At 31.2% G+C, this 22,380-nt stretch overlaps 1 protein-coding gene across 1 annotated transcript in view; it reads right to left on the bottom strand.

The window, feature by feature from the left end:
- Positions 1 to 255: 255 nt before the first annotated feature.
- The window catches only part of LOC145268310 (AP-2 complex subunit mu), a 50,189-nt gene continuing 28,064 nt past the window's right edge, over positions 256 to 22,380 (bottom strand). The window contains exons 4-11 of the mRNA XM_080123768.1: positions 20,787 to 20,869; positions 16,157 to 16,292; positions 13,396 to 13,543; positions 12,543 to 12,674; positions 10,020 to 10,155; positions 7,371 to 7,468; positions 5,308 to 5,419; positions 256 to 826 (exon numbers count right to left, since the gene is read on the bottom strand). Coding sequence (XP_079979894.1) covers positions 692 to 826; positions 5,308 to 5,419; positions 7,371 to 7,468; positions 10,020 to 10,155; positions 12,543 to 12,674; positions 13,396 to 13,543; positions 16,157 to 16,292; positions 20,787 to 20,869 — 980 coding nt within the window. The 3' untranslated portion in view covers positions 256 to 691. The remainder of the gene's footprint in view (positions 827 to 5,307; positions 5,420 to 7,370; positions 7,469 to 10,019; positions 10,156 to 12,542; positions 12,675 to 13,395; positions 13,544 to 16,156; positions 16,293 to 20,786; positions 20,870 to 22,380) is intronic.

Below are 22,380 nucleotides of genomic sequence, written 5' to 3'. Positions count from 1 at the left end.
AAAAAAAAAAGATGAATCCAAGATTTATAACTAAACTCCGGTTCATTCACATATTTTTCTGTAAGATTCATAAATAAGTATGATATAAAATTTACAATTTAGATAAAAATTTTCATCTTGTTTTATTACAAATCTAATAATATATGAATTAGCGACTGCCAAAACGAAATATCAGCTACACTTAAAAAAAAAAAAAAAAAAAAAAAAAAGTAGGCGTAAATTCCACGTCCCAATCTGATGATAATCAAGTAAGAAGTCGGAACAGTTTTAGTGTGTAGAGATGCTATGCTTGTATTAATATCTTGCGTATGCATATCCGTCAGAAACGATAACATGTAATCTCGGGATTGTTTTTTGTCGGGTATGAGTGATGTGATACAATAATAATAAAAAAAAATTACTTTTCAATATCTACCCTAACCCTAACCCTGCCCCGCCAACACCTAAACTCATTGCCTTTATAGTCACTGATCAGCAAACAAGTACAACGGTCTCATCCCTTCCTCTTGCTCTTTACCCCCAAGTTTCTTTTTGTTTTTATTATGGGGTTGAGCGGGTTGGAAGAAATTGCTCAGTCCCATCAATCAATCAATCAATCACCCCTGCCTCCCACTTCATACATCTTCCTCCTCCTTCTTCATTCCTCCTCCCGCCACAACTTTTCTCTCCAGTTACAGGACACAAAACTAAACTAGCAGCGGGTTTCGTACAGTCCACTCCTGCCAATGTAACGCACCCATTTGATCACATCATGGTCATTGTAATTCAATTTAGATTCAAACACCTTAAGATAACGCACTTTGAAGCCCGATGGAGCAAATGGAACCTGTGGAAGAGAAAAAAAAGAAAAAAAAAGAAAAGGATAAATTAATATGTATTAGCTTTATCCGGGAGAAAGAGGGGGATAGAATGAAAGTGAAATCTATATAAATGGCAAAAATTTGTATTCTTGTATGTCCAGTTAAAACTTCAAAAATACACAACAAACCCTTACAAAGTTAGTATGGGCGAGGGGGTTAACCAGTGTAAGCCTGGAAAAATAATATCTAAAATTTAAAAAAAACAACATTTTTTTAAATAATTAATAAATTAAATTAATTGGGGGATCAAATGGCCATTTCTGTCATTGAATGTTATCAAGAATTTAACACACTTTTTAACGTTATGTATTAATACAGCCTAGGAAATAATTCAGCAGGTTTGTCTCAAATTGAAGACGTTAACTATGGATTTATAATTTCTTAAATATTTTCATTTCTCTACAAAAAAGAGAAAGAGAAACTTAGTTTTTAATAGTGTTCTAGGGTCGTCCTTAATACTATTTGGCACTTTCAATAGCATTCTGAAGGATACTCAAGTTTTATTTTTTTCACCAGTCAAAATATTAAAAAAAAAAATTCCTCTTCTCTGGAGTGAGAAACTTAACACTAACATCTATTTAGTTTTTATGGACCTCTGGCAATGCTGGGAAAGGAAAATTATGATTATCACTGCAATTATTTTGAGAAAAATGGAAAGAGATGGGACATAAGAAAAATTTCAAATAGAAAATTAAATTTGGATTATTCAGATTACTGTTCTAATCTTGGATGTTAGCCTTACATTTCAGTTGATGCCACCTCTGAAATTCTTCAGTAGCATCTTGTCAAACTCGAGACCTATGTCTCAATAGATTTTTTTTTTTTTTTTTTTTACATAGGCATCACCACATTATCAAGGCCCAGAGGCCACTCAAGGATAAGGGTTAAAGAGTGTACAGTAGAAATTGGACAATATAGTAATCATTAGTAATGAAAATTTGGTAAATTTGATAACTTATATGGAACGGCTCATCAAGAACTTATTTACTTTAGACTTGAACACAACCATATTGTAGTCAGCCAGAAAGCAGGAAAACGGAAGACAATTCCACAGGCGTGCAGTTCTAAGAAAGAAGCTTTGTTCATGGAATCTACGTTTAGGTTTAGGCACAGATAAAGAGTGGGGGGAATTATTGACAGTGTTTACAGCTAGACGAGTGTTTCTTGTGAAAGTTTGGCGAGGGGGGACCATAGATTGAAGCTCAGTCGAACACTTTCCATGAAAATAACGATACATCAGAGACAAACTCGCAACATCTCTTCTGTGAGATAGAGGTTGCAAGGAGGAGAAAAGGACATCTCCTACGAGGCTACGAAGTCTATTTTGAACTCTATCAAGGCAGGACAAGTCCTTTCTAGCAGCTCCTGCCCAGATGTGGCAACAGTATTCCATCCTTGGACGTACCTGGCTCTTATATAGATAAGTGTCAAGTGATAATCATCTCTAAAGGATAGTCTTCTGGAGGTTGAAGGTTCACTCATCAGCATGGGCGATACTAAGAATGCAATTACAAACTACTTACGACTTCTACTCAGCCATGTGATGGAGCAAGAATAATCTATCTATTATAGGGTTCGTCAAAAATTTTGTAGATTTCCACAGTAAGACAAAGAAGGTTGGAGATTACACTGGTAAAAACATTGGGAGAATAAAACATTACATGTAGACATCAAGTTACAATGAGATATATATAAGAAATTTATTACTGTGAGTCCAGAATGAGTTTACATATTGTTTCAACTAGAGGAAGATCCTCAAAGAGAGGAAATATCCAACTAGCATCGTCAGAATTCATAGAAAGTGTAAATTCCATCTATGAATTCTGACGATGCTAGTTGGATATTTCCTCTCTTTGAGGATCTTCCTCTAGTTGAAAAAATATGGAAACTCATTCTGGACTCACAGTAATAAATTTCTTATATACTGCTCTAATCCGGTTTTTTCACCACTGGTAAATATATATATATATGTACACACACACACTAAACTATCCGTGACCCGTTGGGTCAGTATGTTATATTAGCTATGGAATTAATGTATGAGCATGACACTTCTGACGAAAAGAAAATAGTTTTTTGACATAACAAACATTATGAAAGTATATTAAAATGAAAAAAAAATATAGATAGATTTCTATGAGTCTTTCTGTTTATAATTGTTTATTTTTGGAAAAAAAAAAAAAAAAAAAAACTTACAGCGATTGAATTATAAGTGTTTTGCCATACTTATAGGTAAATGTACACTGAACAGATACCATAATACTTAAAGTTAAATTCAAATTTTGATATATCTTAATTTAAACACGAAAAAAAAAAAAATGGGACGCTGAAAACGTACACAGTAAAACAATGCATTTTATTGTCACGTTATTATTTGTAACGCAAATTAAAAAAAAAATATTTGGGGGGGGGGGGGTTATTTATTTGTTGGTAGTGTAAAAGAAAATCTATGAATTTTTTAAGAAAGGTATATCAAAAAATGGAGAATAAATTAAAAAAAAAAAAAAAAAAGTAATGCTATTGGTAAACCGCAGTGGAAAAGTTCTCTTATTGTTGTCAATGGGTCAACCTAGATTTATTTGTAAGAAAATTGCGTTAAAATAACTTAAACGTAATATGGAAATGAACAATGTAAAAAAATGCAGAAAGTATTGTTTATTTGAATAATTTAAACACGTAAAAAAAAAAAAAAAAAAAAAACAATTGGGATGCTGAAAATGTACACAGTAAAACAAAACGTTTTGTTGCGTTGATTATTTGTTTACGTACACATGCGCAACCGGAAGTCGTAAACAGGATGTTGGGTTACAACACCCATTACAAGGTCATTTGAGTTTTATAATTATATAGATGTATATATTAAACATTCCAAAGTTACAGAAGTATTCATTTAATTCATATTGTCTGATTGCTACGTCTTACACAATTTCATTGAATGGCATAAATATACCAAACAAAACAGACTTACCATATGTTCCTCAGGGGAAAAAAAAAGTTGTTTTTTTTGTTTATTTTTTATTCCATGAACAAAGCTTCTTTCTTAGAACTGCACGCCTGTGGAATTGTCTTCCGTTTTCCTGCTTTCCGGCTGACTACAATATGGTTTTGTTCAAGTCTAGGGTAAATAAGTTCTTGATGAGCCGTTCCATATAAGTTATTAAATTTACCAAATTTTCATTACTAATGATTACTATATTGACCAACTTCTACTGTACACTCTTTAACCCTTATCCTTGAGTGGCCTCTGGGCCTTGATAATGTGGTGATGCCTTTGTAAAAAAAAAAAAAAAAAAAAAAAAAAAAATTAATCACCTCGTTGGGGATGTCTTAATTAATGTACTTTCTTCATATTTAGTCAGTTTCAACATTTTCTATAATAAAACATTTGTTTTTAAATATTTTTTCTCTTCTGATTTCAAAAAATTTTCAGATTCTTTTTAACATTACTTATTCTTTTTAATCAAAGAAAAAACTATATTCGTCCCGATGAACTCGTGTAATTCTCTGATGATTTGTTTGGTATATTCATGCCATTCAATGTAATACATGTAAGATGCAGCAATAAAACAATATGAAGTGAATACATTTGTGACTTTGGAATGTTTAGTGAAGTTAGATATGCTTTGAAAGTGTAAAAACTTTATTGAATACATGTCATATATATATATTTATATATATATTTATATATATATATATGCACACACATATATATATATACACACACACACACACACATATCTCTCGGTAGTAAACATACCAAACCAAAAATGCATTCACATCACACTCATGCTATTTTATTAGTCTAATTCGTCTCAAACATGTTTCATTGAATGGTGGACATTCACCAAACAACTCAGCAGAGACAGATATAGTACAATCTTTAAGTATAAGACAAATATTACTAATAAAATAACATAAATGTGATGTAAATGTATCTTTAGTTTTGTATACTTATTTTATCATGTATATGCTTGGAAAGTATAAATTCATTTTTATTGAGATTAATTGTGGAAAATTTTTTATTGAAAATTAAATGCATATATTTCTTTACATAAGTGTGTGTGTGCGTGTATATATATACTCCTGTGATGAAATGAAAATATAAAAATCACAAATTTCTAAAGTAGTTTTATTTTCAAAAAGAAAATCATTTTAAATGGGAACTTATAGAAGTTACAAAAAATCTTGCAAGTTTAAATTGTTGTTGAGTTATCACTATCATTTGAAATTATTTTCAAGATGATGATGTGAGACACAGTCTTACTAATAAAAAATAATTTTCTTAATTAAAAATAAAACTACTGATCAATTTGCACGATTTTGGAATATGACATTTTTGTTTAGTCACAGGTAAGTACATCATACAGATTTTTCTTTTGTCTTTTTTTTTTTTTTTTTAATATGTGAGAATTTTGGATGAGACGTGATAAAGTTTGTATGGCAATACCTCAAAATTCATGGAGATGGGAGGCCTTGTCCATTTCTTCTTGTCATTGGTATTCAGCAATTCAATCTCGGCACTTAACTGGCACTCTTTCATGCCACCCATTCTTTTTATTCTAAAAGAAATCAGAATTAAAATATTAAAAAAAAAAAAAAAAAAAAAAAAAAAAAAAAACTCTGAAAATTTACATTCATTTAGCAGAAGGCTGCCGCCCAGTTAAAAAAAGCAAAAAAAAAAGAGACAAAAAAAAAAGACAAAAAGAAAAAAGAAAAAAAAAAAGAAGACCTCTGAAAATTTACATTCATTTAGCAGAAGGCTGCCGCCTGGTAAAAAAAAAAAAAAAAAAAAAAAAAACTATGTGCATGGTTTAAATTCGGATGCTGCTGGTTTTACAGGAGGAATCAGCTCAACCACTCCTGAGTGAATGTCGCCTCAATTAGTAAGGATCTTTAAGTTCACCTACTTTACTAGATGAGAAACTGAAGCAAATTTAATTGAAAACTTAATTTTCATAGAAGAACTTATAAACTTATTTGTAATAAAGATTTTGGAAAGTGAATCAACTATTTACATCTTTTTTATCAAAGTAATACAATTTTTGGTATGATTTACCTAATCAAGTTAGGGTAGCCCAATGACTGTCTCAGTCACCGTGCGATGGTAAAAGCACAATTGTGGATATATTTTAGTTGAGCTAGATGGCAGGTCATAATATTGGACATAAAGTGTGCCCCGTCCAACTCGTATCGTCATGTCTCGGGAATAGAAACATCAGTAATAGTAAAAAAAAAAAAAAAATAAATAAATAAAAAAATAAAAAATTTATCTGTGTAAATGAACAAAATATTACAGAAAACTGATTAATTATTAAACTATAACCGAACAATCTTTTAATAAATTAATCGACGAAAAGAAAGAAATTGTATTTTACAAAAATAATAAAAACAGAATAGAAACATGCTTAGTGGTGTTTTAATTATATTAAAAAAAAAAAAAAAAAAAAATTTTTTTTAAAAGCACACATTGATAAATGGTAAAAAAAAAATCTGCAAAGAAAAAGCAGGAAGAAAAACGAATTCAAATTTTTTTTTTTTAATAAAAAACAAAAACAAAAAAACAAAAATAAAACAGTATGAATGATATGCTTATCGATAAGGAAAAGTAATTAAATGCTTCTTGAAAGTGGTAAGGCATAGCAATGGAATAATGAAATTAGATTCAGTATAAGCCTAGAGTATTCCGTAAAATAGTCTCAGCCCAAATCGGAACGAATATAACTTTAAAATTTTTTTTATTTTATTTTAATAACATAAACACATACCCTAATTCTAATGAGTTAATGTCAGAAAAAAAAAAAATGTTTTGGTAGGTCGAAACCGAACCGTTGAGGCAAAGTTGTAAATTAAAGTGTGGAGAAAAAAAAAAGAAAAAAAAAGTGCTATGGTTTTAACCATTGGGCCACCGCAAGATGCTAACTGAAATACGTTGAATTTATTTAATTACTTGGATATGGTGGGGGAGAAAAAAAGAAAATCCCTTAGAACTTAATTTGGTTTCTGTTATTTTTTTCCCTGCTTATTTTTTTTATTCATTTATATTTTTTAATCAAAATTTTCCTCGATTTAGCTCTGTTGAGCGAGGAACGATACCTGGTTAGCTATTTACATTTTTTTTTTTTTAAATCATGTTAATTGGTCTGTATTTAGCCATAATTAATATATATATATATATATATATATATATATATATATATATATGTGTGTGTGTGTGTGAGAGAGAGGGAAGAAAACCAAAGAAAATGTTAGCTTCTTTCACAGACAAAGAAAAAAATAAAAATCATCTCTAGCTTTTTATATGGCACATATCACCGTCTCTTTACTTCCTGCTATGTCACTTCCTTGACACTTCTGCCAAACCACCTTCATAACATTAACTCCAAAGTGAAAACTATTTTTGTTTAATCTACTTGCTCATATCTGACCACAATATAATCTGAGTAATCACAAACAAAACGTGAAACAATGTAAAACAATCAAAACGTGAAACAATGTAAAACAATTACTTACTTCCAAACAATTGCATTCTCACTTGCTTTGTATTTAGCTTTTCCCTTCATACAAATGACTTGTACTCCACTCGTATTAAGTGGAGTTGGAATACGAACCTAAAATACAAGAGTTCAAATTTATATTTTACGAAACAAAACAATCATAGAGGCTTATAATGATGTTAAAATAATTTTAAAAAAATAAAAATAAAAATAATTCTATAATTTTACTTTTTCTGATAAGTTTTCTCTTCCAGTGTTAATATTATTCTCTAAAATAAAAATAAATTTATTTTAGTAAAAATAGAGAAACTGTCACATTTTTTTAATTGCATATTTAGAATTACGCTCATTTAAAAAAATATACATACAGAAAAATCTTTAATCATGGAACGAAGATGTCATATTCCAAAAATCATATGGGTCTGGCAAGTAACTTTATTTGGCTAGTAAACGAAAATATTCAATTGTCAAAGGGCAACTAAAGAGCCCTGAGAAGACTTTTTGTTTTGTGTATTTTTTTCTTCATTTTGTTTGGCGTTTGTGATCTTTTCAGGTATATTGAATGGACATATTTTATTACCTCTGCCAAAACAGAGATAACGCTTTCAGTCAAGTTTATTTACAGCTTTAGCGTCCACATCACTAGACCAACTTCCCTCACCAAGCTTAACGAAACTATTGGTCTGTCTAATTTAAAAACTGATTTAATTTTGGGATATCTAAGCCAAAAAGTTTAAAGTCAAACTTTTTGCATTCTGTGCATAAAAAGATTTACTACTTGACCAATATTGTAGCTAATGAAGTCCCACATCTTTTAGAACTTTTATCCAAGTCAAAATTGACAGAATTTTAACCAAATTTACTATGTAGATCCAATACTCTTTGATAATAGTAACACCTATGTATAATTTCAGCCTGATCAGATAAAGTTTTGGAGTTATTTATATAACTTAACTTTGAGATAACTTTCAATAATACTATCAGGGTTACCTGGGACTATGGGGGGGGGGGGGGAGTATAATAAATATTTTTATTGAAATTTCTATCTCCCGACCTCTCTATCCATCTCTTTCCCCGAATCCCCTCTTCTCTGTCCAACCCATTCCTCTTTAGCTGGATGGACAGACGGGCGCGCGCATGCGCGCACACACACACACCTTTAGATAATAGATTCCTCAAAGAATAAGTAAGCATTTTCTTTCTATATATATACGTTTTTAATTGGAAATTGCTCCAAACAAGGTATGAAGGCACTCAATGTAAGGAGCTATTAAAACAGACAAAAAAAAAAAAATCAAAAACTAGTCAAAAATAAGTATTATATGGATAGATTACGACCCAGTAAACAGCAATTCTTCCCCCTTTGTCAGAAACATTGCTCATGGAACTAAAGGACAAGAAAAGTGAGAGTTACGAGGCTGCCAAAAGTGAACTCAAGCTCCACTGTCTATATACTCTTTAATTCCACCCTTTGGGCCAAGATCAAAGTGCAGTATCTGTTCTTCAAATGTTACACTTCAATTTCTTGTTCTCTCTCAGTGTAGGAGAAATCCTTCATGACTGAGACAATTATTTTTTTTTATTGTTGTTTCTTTTCCTCCATGTTAAAAAACGTCCCTGGTGTCTAACTGTCCCTTGGGGAGGCATTGTAAATAGGTACTCTTTAATTCCACCATACTTCTTAGTATAGAAGTACCATGACCAACCCCACGAAAACATGCACACGCTACCACTTACACTGTTGTGGAATCGTTCACAAGGGACAGTATGAAGAAACACCGGTTTGGGTTTTCTTTACTTCGTAGTTCCTTTACAGAACTGGAATGGCATTCTAACATTCCTTTCTGTTCTATGTTTTCTACTGGGTCAAACGCACCATGGACTTAACCGATTCGAAGGTTTATTTATGCCATTTTTTTTTTTTCTTTCGCTTTATTTCATTTTATAGTTGACTAAAAAAAACTAGAATGGAATTTTAACATTCATTTTCTACGGGGTGAAACCCACCAATGGACTTAAGTGAATCGAAGGGTTATTTATGCCATTTTTTCTTTTCTGCTGCTTTTTTTTTTTTTTTTTTTTTTTTTTTGTTTTTCAAAACACGTTCATTTTTCCCCCCTGATTTTCGCCTTTTGCTTTTCTGATTTACTTTTTAAATAAGTTATACATTTGTTCACTGTTTTTTTTTGTTTTTCTTTTTAAAATAGTTAACCAAACAACCGGGCAACGCCGGATACCCCCGCTAGTAGTAAAATAAAATAGATTCACTTTTGTAGCAGAACTGAACACTTGGTTCGACTAAGGTTACAAAATAAGATGTGCACAAGAACCACCGTTATTCGGACCCAGAATCCGTCCAGTACAAAGAAAAGAGAGATACGCAAATTGTGGCACTGCCGGGATTAAAAGTCTGCATATAAGGACAGGTTTTTTTGTTTTTTTTACGAGAGCGACAGGACGCAATTGTGATTTGGTGAAGAAGAAAAAAAGATTGCTTTGCTCACTCAAGTATTTTTTGTACGTGTCAGTGAAAAGAAAAAGGACAGATTTTTCTTTGTGTGCACAAAACGGTATTCGCCAATTTAAAACATCAATTTCAACCCGTCAACTTGCCACTATCACTTCACTGCAGCTAGGAAAACAAGTAGATAAGTATAATACTTACTTCCACTTTTTGGGCTAATAATGATGGCTTAAAATTTGATTTTACAACTACTTTAACTTCCATCTTGTGACGTCCGACTTCTCTGACCAGAGGTATAACACGGAATGGTAAATTAATGTCCTTAGTGGTTCGATACCTGCAAAAAAAAAAAAAAAATAAATAAATAAAATAAATGAATAGAAATAAATAAAAATAAAAAATTTAATGCAAAATTTTTATTTTTTTTTATTTTTGCTATCAATTTCATCAATATAATCCAACAATATTGGATTATAATACCTGATATTAGATCATGAATTGTTCAGAATTTCCCTTTATATATATATATATATATAAACATCTGTATGATGAAGCAAAAATATCATTAAGAAAAATAACCTAATTTCATCAAGTAGTTTTTATTTTTATAAAGAAAACCATTTTTAAGTGATTAATGTGAATTTGTTGGTATTACAAGAAGACTCTAGCAAGTTGTGAATCATTGAGTTATCTCCCCCCCTTTTTTTTAAATGACGGGTTACTCCTCCGCTACTCATAAAATTTAGTTTTCTTAATTAAAAATAAAATTAATTGACCAATTTACATGATTTTTTTAAATAAGATATTTTCGTTTTATCATGGGCATGTACATTATACAGATTTTTCATTATTTTTGCTTTTTAATATAGGCAGGGGGCGGGACCATAGCTAAATATAAAATACACAACGTTTTTAAAATAAGAACTATTCATCCATTCCCTTTTTTAACTTGTATAAATTTCTTGAACAATCGAAATTTAAACGTTTAACAAAACAAAGGGATTTAAAAAAATTCATCTGCTGTAAAATATTATATATATATATATATATATATATATATATATTTGGATTATTGTTCTCATCTTCAGTGGTATTCTCACTATGTTTCAGCTGATGTAACCTTCGACCTTCTTCAGATGTATCTTGTCGAACTCCGGAATATTTGCGTCAAAATTTCACGCAGAACCTTTTAGTGATAAAATTAAAGGAATTATTTATGTTTTATTCTTATGTTTTTATTTATTTATTTTTTTTTTTTAAACTTTTTAAATGTCTGCAACATTGTTAATGGTTTTAAAAAGTGGTAAAAAAAATGGTTTAAACATTGAAAGATTTTACAAATTACAGTATTAAAAATTTTTTTTTTTTTTAAAATGCTGAAAATTAAATAAAATAGTAAAACAATAATATATGCTTCAACAATATTCAAAGTGGGTTTTTTTTGGGGGGCGGGGCGGGGGGGTGTCAAAGTTTTGTTTAAAAAATTTTTTTTTAAATTCCAAATTTGTTTTAAAAACTTGTTTATTAAAAACTTTTTGGTGATCTTGCAGCACCTTAAGATTTTGAAACTTGTCAGAAAGAAATGGTGCTACTAAATACCAAGAAACCAACTATATTTTTTCAGTAATCTAATTTATTGGATTTTTATTTATTATGCAGTTTTATTATATTTGGAATGCACATTTTCTTTTCATTATGGTAATTTTATTTAATTTACGAGATGTACCTGGTGCTGTCCAGTCATTAAACATAACTTTAAATTCCTTAAAAACAAAAAGAAACCGACATATATGCATGCGAGGTATTTTTTTTTATAAACAGTTCACTTCTTGTAAAAAAAAAAAAAAAAAAAGTGTTGAAATCGAAGCCAAAACCTTAAGACAGTGAGTCAAGTACAATAACTGTTAGGCCAGCTTGACACAATCTTTAAAAAAAGTGTTTGTCTTTTTCAAACCCACTTATTCAGATAAGGAAGCTGTCATATGAACGATTTGCATATGCAGTTGATAAATAGCTAAAAATACAATGACTCCCAAGTGCCAATTTTTTTAAATTCTGACTCTTTAACTGCCCAATTTTATCCTTATAATGGTCCCTAGGGTAGCAACCAGAAAATCCGTTCTGGCAAAAATTTACTTTCACCATGACTTATGTTTGTGCAAATTTTTTTTAAAATCCAAGGTGTGGCTATTGAGAAAAGTGCGAAAAAAACAAACGGACGAACAAAGGAACGGGAGTGAATTACTAGGTCCAATCCCTCCTTCATCGGGAGACCAATTAAAAAAATTTTTTTTAAATAACATTTGCTGAGAAGATAAACATTTTAATAATTGGATTGCTAACTTAATTGTGCTAAAATTTAATTGTGTGTTTGTGAATTAATTGAAAATAAAAAAAAATAAATAAATAAAAAAAATTTTTTAAAATAAATTTAAAAAATTGCATTTTCAGTGAAAACACTATTAAATAATTACATGCCATGTCAATTTTTAAAACAAATTTCTAAAATTATGAAAAATGGTCTGGATAATTTTTATTTTAATTCAACGTGTTCATTTTTGAGGAGCTGTATTTTCCTCTACATTAAAAACTGGCCATGTATTTAAATGGAGAAGTAAGTAAATGGGAACACAGACCCGCAAACGGAAACCTTTTTGCTGTTATATATGGAACAAATTTATTATTTATCACCATAAAAAAATAAAATAAAAATAAAATACTTACCTCATAAGTTCAAATTCACCATCAGGTGGGATGAAACTGATGCTGTGCTCAGTTTCAAATTTGCTCAACTTGACACATTGGTGAAATTGGCAATCGTCAATGGCAATAGAATTCTTACCAGACGTAGTGGTTCTGTAAGCAAGAAAGGGTCCCCAAATATGTTAAACACTTGATTTTTTTAAACACTTGTATATTGTTAATTACAATATTAAAACATACACTCATTAAATTATTATACTTACTAAAATATTTTTTAATGTAAGTTTCATACATATATACATCACACACACACACACACACACATATTAGTTGTACATAAAACCATATAGACATAAATATACATATAATTTAGAAGTATTGTATTTTGAAAGTTCTTTTCCAAAAATGAAAAACAAATTTTTAATAAATATTAAATTTAGAAATATTTTTAAGAAAACAAATTTTATTTTTATTTATTTATTTTTTTTACAATTACAGATTTTAGTGTACATAATAGCATATATATATATATATATATATATATATATATATTTTATTTCTGTTAGTTTGCCTATTAATTTTTCCATTCCAGGTTTTCTTGGAAACTACTTCGCTGATCGGGATGAAATTTTGTATAGACCTTGGTTATCAGGTGCAGTGAACCAAATATTATGGCATCCATTCAATGCACAGTGAGAGATTAATAGTTAATGCAAAAATGAGCATAAATTCAACCATAGTCAAACCATCAATTTGACACTCATTCTAAGTCAACGTGCTATAACTTCTGTCCATTTTTACAGACTAAAAAGTCTAGAAAATTCAGAAGTATCGATTTATTTTGAAAGAAAGAATTTTAAATATTCAAACTTACCCGCTAGTGCGTCCACTGTCCTCGAGATTACCTTTGCCTTTTGTGTCAACTAAAAGTTTATCATTAATTCCAAATTTGCATTCTGGCATTCCACTCAGGTAACTTTTCATTACAACTTTACCAGCAACATGTGCACTCAGCACTTGACCTGTGAAAATAAATAAATAAATAAAAAAATAATTAAATAAAAAAAAAAATAATTAAATAAAAAAAAAAATAATTAAATAAAAAAATAAAAAAATCAGTCACAAAATTACATATTAAAAGAAATAATGCTGTAGTTTTGTGATAGATTCAAACTGAGTTTCTTAGAAAATCTTGATAGATTTTTAAGTTCATTGACACTAATATCTTTTGTAAAGGTATGAGATACTTCTGCAATATAAGAGAATTTCAAATAAATGCAGTTTAGTTTAGTTTCATCAATCTTTCTAGGGTCATTTAAGGTCATGCAAATTTTGGGGAAATTTTGGTTTTAGTTAAAAACATTACATACTTGCTTGCCATGTCAAAATTGGTAAAAAATTACAAAAAATGGTTGAGAAGCAAAATAATTACAAGTAAAAATGAAATTTATCAAATTAATTTTTTTTGTACGTCTTGATGTGGAAGAATTAAAATCAGAGGGAGGTAACTACAATCTACCATTTTGACTTATCTCCCTTGCTTTCAATAAAAATTAGTCATATTTTCGTAAAAAAAAAAAAAAAAAAAAAAAAAAAAAAAAAAATCTAGCACATTTACTGAGTCATTTTTCATAATTTTTGGAATTCATACTAATTTCAACATAATACATGTAATTAGTGTTTTTTAGCGGAAATACATTTGTTTGAAATTCCATTATATTGCACAAGTAACAGGTATGAATTTTTTTTTTTTTTTTAATTTTCTTTCTTTGAAGATTATATGGGGCAGCCAAACCAGCTGCCAACATTGCCCTGCTTTTTACAGCCACTTTCAGCTTCATTTAGGAAGATTAGCTCACCTTGAACCAAGTTAGGATATTATTAGCAAACTGCTGTGGCACAATGATAAAGAGACCCTTTTCTTGGGGGGGGGGGGAGAGGGCAGCTTTAGCTCGACACATTTTGGGGCCCTCATACCTAACTTGTCTTCTACGTTTTTTTTGTATTTTTTTTTTTTTAATTTTCTTCCTTTAAAGATTGTAACGCTAGGTATGAGGCAGCCAACCAGCTGCTTTTTATTGAAACCACCCGATAGCTCTTTTTAGTATTCTCGTTGTTCCCTTAAGTGCAATTGTCTGGATCTCCTTTTGCACTTGGTTCACCAGGAATATTAATTAGGTAGGACGTCAGGTTCTTTATAATCCCTGTAGCACCTATAATAACTGGTATGATTGATATCTCCTTAAAATTACAGTTTCTTTTCATATCATACATGAGACCTTGGTATTTGGTTCGTTTTATGAATCGATATACTATCTCCCATTATGGATTAAATAGTACAGTAGACCATTCAGTCTTGTTCATACAAGAAATAAAAACTCCAAGAGAATACAAGTCTTTCCTGCTAATCTCAAAGTTTCCAGTCATTCATGACTATTTGCCATTGGACTCAATTCCAGCTCAACTAGTGCAATTCTTACTTCACCAAAGACTGCCCGTGCCGACATCCTTACAGATGGTAACTACTGTCTCTTGAGACTGAACATAATAGATTTTTACCCGTACTAAAAAAAAAAAATATGACAGAATATAGCATCCTCCATTGTATAATTGTGAATTTTCTAGAGACATGTCGGCATACAAGTGCTAAGTCTGCAAAATGTTGACTTTTGCATCACTAAGAATTTTAACTGTATTTTATATTTTTTTGAAATAATATATAAGTTTCTTTAGACTATATATACCGCACTTTGGGGTAATTGTGCCAACTGGCTAAAAGTGCTCTTTTGGCAACCACGCATATAAAGAGCACTTTTTTTTAGTTGGCAGAATTACCCCCGGATTTGGCATAATTACCCTATAGGGATTCTAGGTTTTTTTCATCTTATATATTTGCCTGTTTGGTATGAAAGGTACTTAATGCATCTTTATTTCTATATAATTTTATATGTTAACGAATGTATCGCAGGATAGTTATTAAGAGTAATGTTTTAATAGTATTATTTAAAATATATATATATATATATATTTTTTAAGCATTCGTTAAATAGTTATTCGATTTTGTCTACATTTTCTACTGGAAAGTCATGAATTTAACAGCTTTCCTGACTTTAAATCTGAAACAGCTACATTGTAAACAGCTGACGATCCCGTTTTCTATTTAATGATAGAAAAGGGGATTTTTTCTTTTCACTTACATAAAAATGAATTATTTCGTAATCATGAATTTTCTAGCAGTAAGTCTGTTTATTCAAGTGCTAAGTTTGTGATGTATTGAACTTAGTATCCTTAGAAATTTAAGCTACATTTATCTTGTTTTTTTTTTTTTTTTTTATAAATCTTTTAATATGAAATGCTTAAAACTATAATTCAGTAAATTTCTGAATTTGTTTAAAAAGTTACCAATTCTTTTTACTTCAATTGTTTCTATTAATTTCAAAATTCTTGGTAATTAAATTCAAGGTAGTGTTTCAAGAATCTACTGAATTTCCAGGACTCAATTCAACATCTGAAGTTGCCCAATACAACTACATTTAAAACCAATCAGCATTATGTAATATTCCAAATCTGACTGAAATCTATAGGTCAGCATCTGTACATTAACATTTGACAAATTTATTTGAATTCAAACTTACCTTGTGGCGACATCAGTAGATTGACAGACTCTAGGACGTCTAAAAAGAGTTCATTTCGTCTATATTTAATACCTTCCCGGCGCCAACCAATCTGACCTGTTACTTGCGAGGTTATCTGACTTGTCTCCTCTTTGCTCTGAGTAGAGGAAAAAAAAAAAAAGGAAAACATTGACATAACGCATTTTAAATATACATATATAGGTTGAGAAAAGTTAATGCAACATGTTAAAATAATGGATTTATTCAAGCATAGAATATTGTTGCCACATCTGGGCTAGTACGCCAACCACTAGTCTTTCTTTTAGACATGGTCCAAAAAAGAGTTTCAAATTGCTCCTGTACTGTCAACTAAGCTTCAAACTGTCCCATTACTGCAATGTTGGAGTCCCTGTGTGTGTTTTACAAATACTTTAATGGAATATACTCTGACAAAGTCTTAGCACAGCCCCCTCCCTCCAACGTAAATACCCTAAACAAGCAGCAAAATTCCACCCCTCCACTGCAAAGGTCGCAAGATGCTGGAAAGCCTTCTACTCCAATAGTTTTTCTCAAAATGATATATTTGAAATTCTGTTTCCTGCTTTCCTGACTGTACTAAACATGCAGAAATTTAAATGTAATGTGAACAAACATCTCGCTTTTAATTCTCCACTTCTAGGGTCCTTGTAAGTATGATCCCTAAGAGTAGCCCTTTACATTCGAATGCTGAATAGAATTATACATATTTTTCAACAAATATTAATTTTTTATATATGCACACATACTCACTAGTGTTTCATGCTTATGCAATCATCAATGTAGGAAATGATAATTACTGATGGTCGTGAGAATAACTGTCAACAAAATCAACTTTGGCTTTGCAGGCTAGCATTCTTCTAGCATTTAAATAGAAGTGGATTGAGATACTTGTGAATCTATGTAAACGGGCTGTCATAATCAGCGGCTATAAGAGTATTCTACAAACAGGATTGAAATGATGCAGGTGTGCTAATTAACCACTTTACTCTCAATTCACAAATAGGGTCCAACTTTAATTTTCTTATATATATATATTTCTCAATTATGATCATTATTGTCTACAACATTTTGCCAATAACCGTTCCATTGACTTTAGTCTTCAAAAAACGAAGGCTATAAATAGGAGGAAATTAGTAGGGAGAGAATATCAAGTCTACAGTTCTTGGAAAGAAGCTCCTGGAATATATATAGTGTTGGGACAATTAATTGGAGTCAGGAATGAAAAACGGTACTTGTACAGTTTAATTAAAAAAATGAAAATATTGAAAAAAAAAAAAGTTATATTGTACATATCCGTTATGGAATGAAGATCTCTGAAAAAAAAAAAAAGTTTCACTTAATTTGATCGAGTAGTTTTGTTTTTTTTTACAGCGGAAAAACACGTTTTTATGATAGCATGCATCTTGGATTTTTAAAAAAATCTTTGTTTGAATTTTAGAAATGCCACAAGGAGATAACTCGAGTTAAAGCGCCGATACTCCGTCCCCATCTTTAATACTAGCTTTTCTTCCTAAAAATCGAACCTTTTGCTCGATATCATAAAAAATTGCTTTTTTCGCTGTAAAACAAAAACTACTTGATGAAATTAAGTGAAATTTTTTTTCGGAAAACTTCATTCCATAATGGATACGTACAATTTAACCTTTTTTTTTTTTTTTTTCGATATTTTTAATTTTTAATGTCTTGATTAAACTGTACAAGTACCATAAAAAAAAAAAAAAATTTAAATTTTTGTAGAATCGGAATCTGAGGAATGTGTGCCTATTTTCCGATACCAAAAACAATTCTTTTAATTGGCTTTTTTATTTGATTTTCTATAAAGAAAAAATATTCCTTCGCTGATATTAATACTAAAACAATGAATATATATTAATTTTAAACTATTAGTCCAACTAAAATCGACGGGTTATCCCTCACAGGTGTATCCTTACGTTTGAGAAAAGATCTGCACATTTCACGTGTGTTTTTACGATAATCGTGAAAAATAACTTTATAGTTAAATATGTAGAGATTTAGAAAGAATCGGAATCGATAATTTAATATGGAATCCGTAATTGTATTGGAAAAAATATCGGAATCGGCCCATCTCTAATATATATATATATATATATATTAGGGAAAGCTTCAACCAGAACTTGCCCCATACTTACAAAACTGTTTAAGCATTGCCTTAAGAAGTGCTTTCCAACACCCTGGAAAACCTCATCAGTATGCCCTGTATTTAAGAATTCAGGTGAAAAGTCATCACCCTCTCAGTACAGACCAATAAGTCTCCTGTGTGTCATGAGTAAGTTGTTGGAATCCATATTAAATAAAGTAGTCAACCACCTCAACAGAAACAACCTTCTTAGTGACATGCAATATGATTTCCGCTCTGCAAGATCTACAGCAGATGTGCTAACGGTTATATCACATAGGATTAGTGAATCTCTTGACAAAGGTTTCCTTTCCAGGGCAATTGCTCTTGACATATCAAAGGCCTTTGATAAGGTTTGGCATAAGGGCCTACTTCACAAGATTTCCAGCTACGGTATTACTAGAAATGTTTTCTCAATCATTAAATCATTTCTCTCTGATAGGTTCATAAGAGTAGTGGTTGATGGGCAGAAATCAGAGGCCCACAGTATTAATGCTGGAGTCCCTCAGGGGTCCATACTGGGCCCAACTCTCTTCCTGATCTACATCAATGATCTCCCAAAACACATACTAAAATCATTCGTTGACATCTATGCTAATGACACGACCATCTATGGCAACACATCAAAGCCCGTAAATGACAAAGTCTTCTCTCCTCTGATCTTGAGCATGTGGTACAATGGGAGAAGAGGTGGCTGGTCACTTTTAATTCATCCAAAACCAAGCTTCTATCTTTACATCATCAACGCTCTGATCCCCATCTGGCATCAATTGAAATGGATGGCTCTATCCTTGGGGAGGCTCCATGTTTTGACAAGCTTCTGGGTTTGATCTTTACTCCTGATCTGAAATGGAACACGTACATCAAATCTTGCCAGGGACGCTGGGAAAATGTTGGGATCCTTCTACCGCTCCAGAAGATATCTCACTACTGATGCAATTCTCTATCTGTATAAAAGCCAAGTACATCTAAGGATTGAGTACTGCTGCCACATCTGGGTAGGAGCTGCTAAAAACAGCCTATCCTGCCTTGATAGAGTACAAAATAGACTTTGTGGTTTAGTGGGGGATGCCCTTTTTTCTACCCTGCAACCTCTCTCCCACAGAAGAAACGTTGCGAGCCTGTCTTTGTTTTATCGTTATTTCCATGGCAGGTGCTCGTCTGAGCTCCCCCCCCCCCGCGCCAATCTTTCACAAGAAACACCTGTCTAGCTGAAACTACTGTCAATAATTTTCCCCACTCTTTATCTGTGCCTAAATCCAAATGTAGATTCCATGAGCAAAACTTTTTCTTAGAACTGCACGCCAGTAGAACTCTCTGCCGCTTGCCTGTTTCCCACCTGACTACAACTTGGACGTCTTCAAGTCCAACATAAACAAACTCCTGACAAACCGCCCCCTTAAGTAAGACACTATCAAAACCCCCAATTTCTAATGATTACTACAATACTATCTCATTGATTACTGTACACGCAATAACCCTTATCCGAGTGGCCTTCGGGCCTTGAACAGTGGTGACCCTCGTAAAAAAAAAAAAAAAAAAAAAAAAAAAAAAAAAAAATACACACACATACGTTCTGCTACAGGATTGGAAAGTGTTCGGGACCTGCAAACTGTCATGCAAGATCGAGTAACTAGAGAAGTTGTGTAGATTCGGTGGTGAAGCATCCTGACAGAGATTATATATATATATATATATATGAGAGGTGGGTGTAGTTTGCTTGAAGCATTGTATAGTATGTAGTTAAATAGAACTGTAGAAGGCAGTACAATGCAGAAGTAACAGAAAGACACAAGCTGAAGCAGGTGAGAAATTTATTAATACAACTTATAAATACATGTGTACATATTCATATTTCATATACGCAGTATATTTATATTTGCACAGTGGTCACCTGGGAAAGTCGATCTGGTGGTACAATAGCACGTTTGTCAAAGTCAAGTAAATATCTGACGAAGAGATCTTTCTCGAAATATTATATTACACGGACATACAACCAGACTGACTTTCCCAGGTGACCACTGTGCAAATATAAATATACTGCGTATATGAAATATGAATATGTACACATGTATTTATAAGTTGTATTAATAAATTTCTCACCTGCTTCAGCCTGTGTCTTTCCGTTACTTCTGCATTGTACCGCCTTCTACAATTCTATTTATATATATATATATATATATATATACACATGTTGTCATCTTAGTTTTTTTTTACAGAGAAGCAACACTTAAATGCTAAAGAGAGAAACATTCACTTCCAGCAGTGTGATGCACTCATATAAGAGCACCTGCACCTATAAAATAATTATCCATGGATACATGCATTGCCATTTTACAGCTCATTAGCACGGCTGGATCTGGCAACATTCAAAACTGCAATTATTCAGCACCACTATTTTAACACAATGCAAATTAGAAAATTCTAGGTAAATTCTTTTATGTCCATTTTATGTTTAGAAATATAAGCATTCACCTGAGATTTGACACCCTGCTGAGTAATAAAGGTTTTAAGAATTCCAGTGTCAGTATTTTGTGGATATCCGAAGTCCAAGATTTCTATTAAAAAGAAAAAAAAAAAATTGAATCAATACTTTCATTTTGTCATCAATATCGGATTTTAAAATTACATGATATAAATATTCCATTCTTAAAAAAAAAATTTTATATTTCAGAAATGCCTTACATAAATGTTAAAAAAAAAAAAAAAAAGCTCAAATAATAGAAAGACTTACAAGCAAATTTCAATAATTTTTTTCAAGTGATTCTATAATCACTTAAAATTTTCAAAAATAGGCACTTCTGCATGACAGCACCATGAAGTGAATGTGTGTATTCTAGTTTCAAGAATATTTGAGAGGGTGTGTGTCAGTCGAACAGGGGTCGATAAATCGTATCACTCATTAAAAAGAAAAAAAAAAGAAAAAAATTTCTATAAACTTTTTTAAATGAATAAAAACTTCTATATTAAGATTATATTTTGCTCTATTGACAAACCAAAAATTATTATCTTTTTATATATGTACTAGCGGGGGTTACCCGGTGTTGCCCGGGTGTTTTTGTGTGTGTGTGTGTGTGTGTGTGTGGTCAGTGGGGTGGGGGGTGTTAATGAAAACCTAAGAATAAGTGGAAAAAAAAACACAGAAAAACGAACGTTGAAAAATCTGAAAAAGACGTGAAAAATGCAATAACCTTGCTTCAATATTAAAATTTTTTAAAAATTGGAAAAAAAAGACATCTCACACCACGATTCGAACCCAAAACGTTTAGATAATGAGGCCGCGCTCTAAGCAACTGAGCTAAGACGACGTCCATGAAATTAAATCGTTTTTTTTTTTAAATCTTTAAACAAAATCAGGCTCCGACGTTATTTGCACATGCGTAGAATCGAACTTGTCATAAGAGGACGGTTTTTGCTGACCCCCACCCCCTGTAGAAAACTACTGATTTCAGGGTGAAGAAATTAACGTTTTTGACCAATTTTTCAATATTTGTCGGGCGAAGGTTGGAAGTTTAAAATGATACCGATCTGGCAAAAATCGGTGACTCGTGTCGAAAGTTTTTGCGAGACATACAAACACACATACATACACACATCCAATCTTACTGTGAAAAAAAAAAATATTCTTAAACCTCTATAAATGTTTCATGTTTTTAAAATTATATTTTGCTAAAATTATATTTTGATACAATCTTATTGTGAAAAAAAAAAAATTATATGTTGCTAAAAACCCAAATAATTCTAAAAAACAATCTATAAATGTTTCATTTTTTTAACATTTTATTTTATTTTCACGTATAAATCACGCATTTAAAAGAAATAATATTAAAATTATATTTTTTTATACAATAAATATTTCGCTTTTCCTATATTTTTGTGCTATTTATTTAGTTATATATTTTTGCATTCTTGGAGACACTTGTTTATATTTGAGGTTCACAGAACAGCCGGTAGAGGGCAGTTCTCATTCAAAGAACAGGGGTCGATAACTCGTCTCAATCGCCTCATGACGCTGTCATGCAGAAGTGCCCCAAGATAATATTAAATGATACCAGAAATTTTACCACCC

This window comes from Euprymna scolopes, chromosome 43, assembly GCF_053919585.1.
Source record: "Euprymna scolopes isolate OS-2025 chromosome 43, ASM5391958v1, whole genome shotgun sequence".
NCBI classification, from domain to species: Eukaryota; Metazoa; Mollusca; class Cephalopoda; order Sepiida; family Sepiolidae; genus Euprymna; species Euprymna scolopes.
The sequence above is the reverse complement of the archived record's forward strand: the minus strand, read 5'-3'. Positions and strand labels throughout refer to the sequence as shown.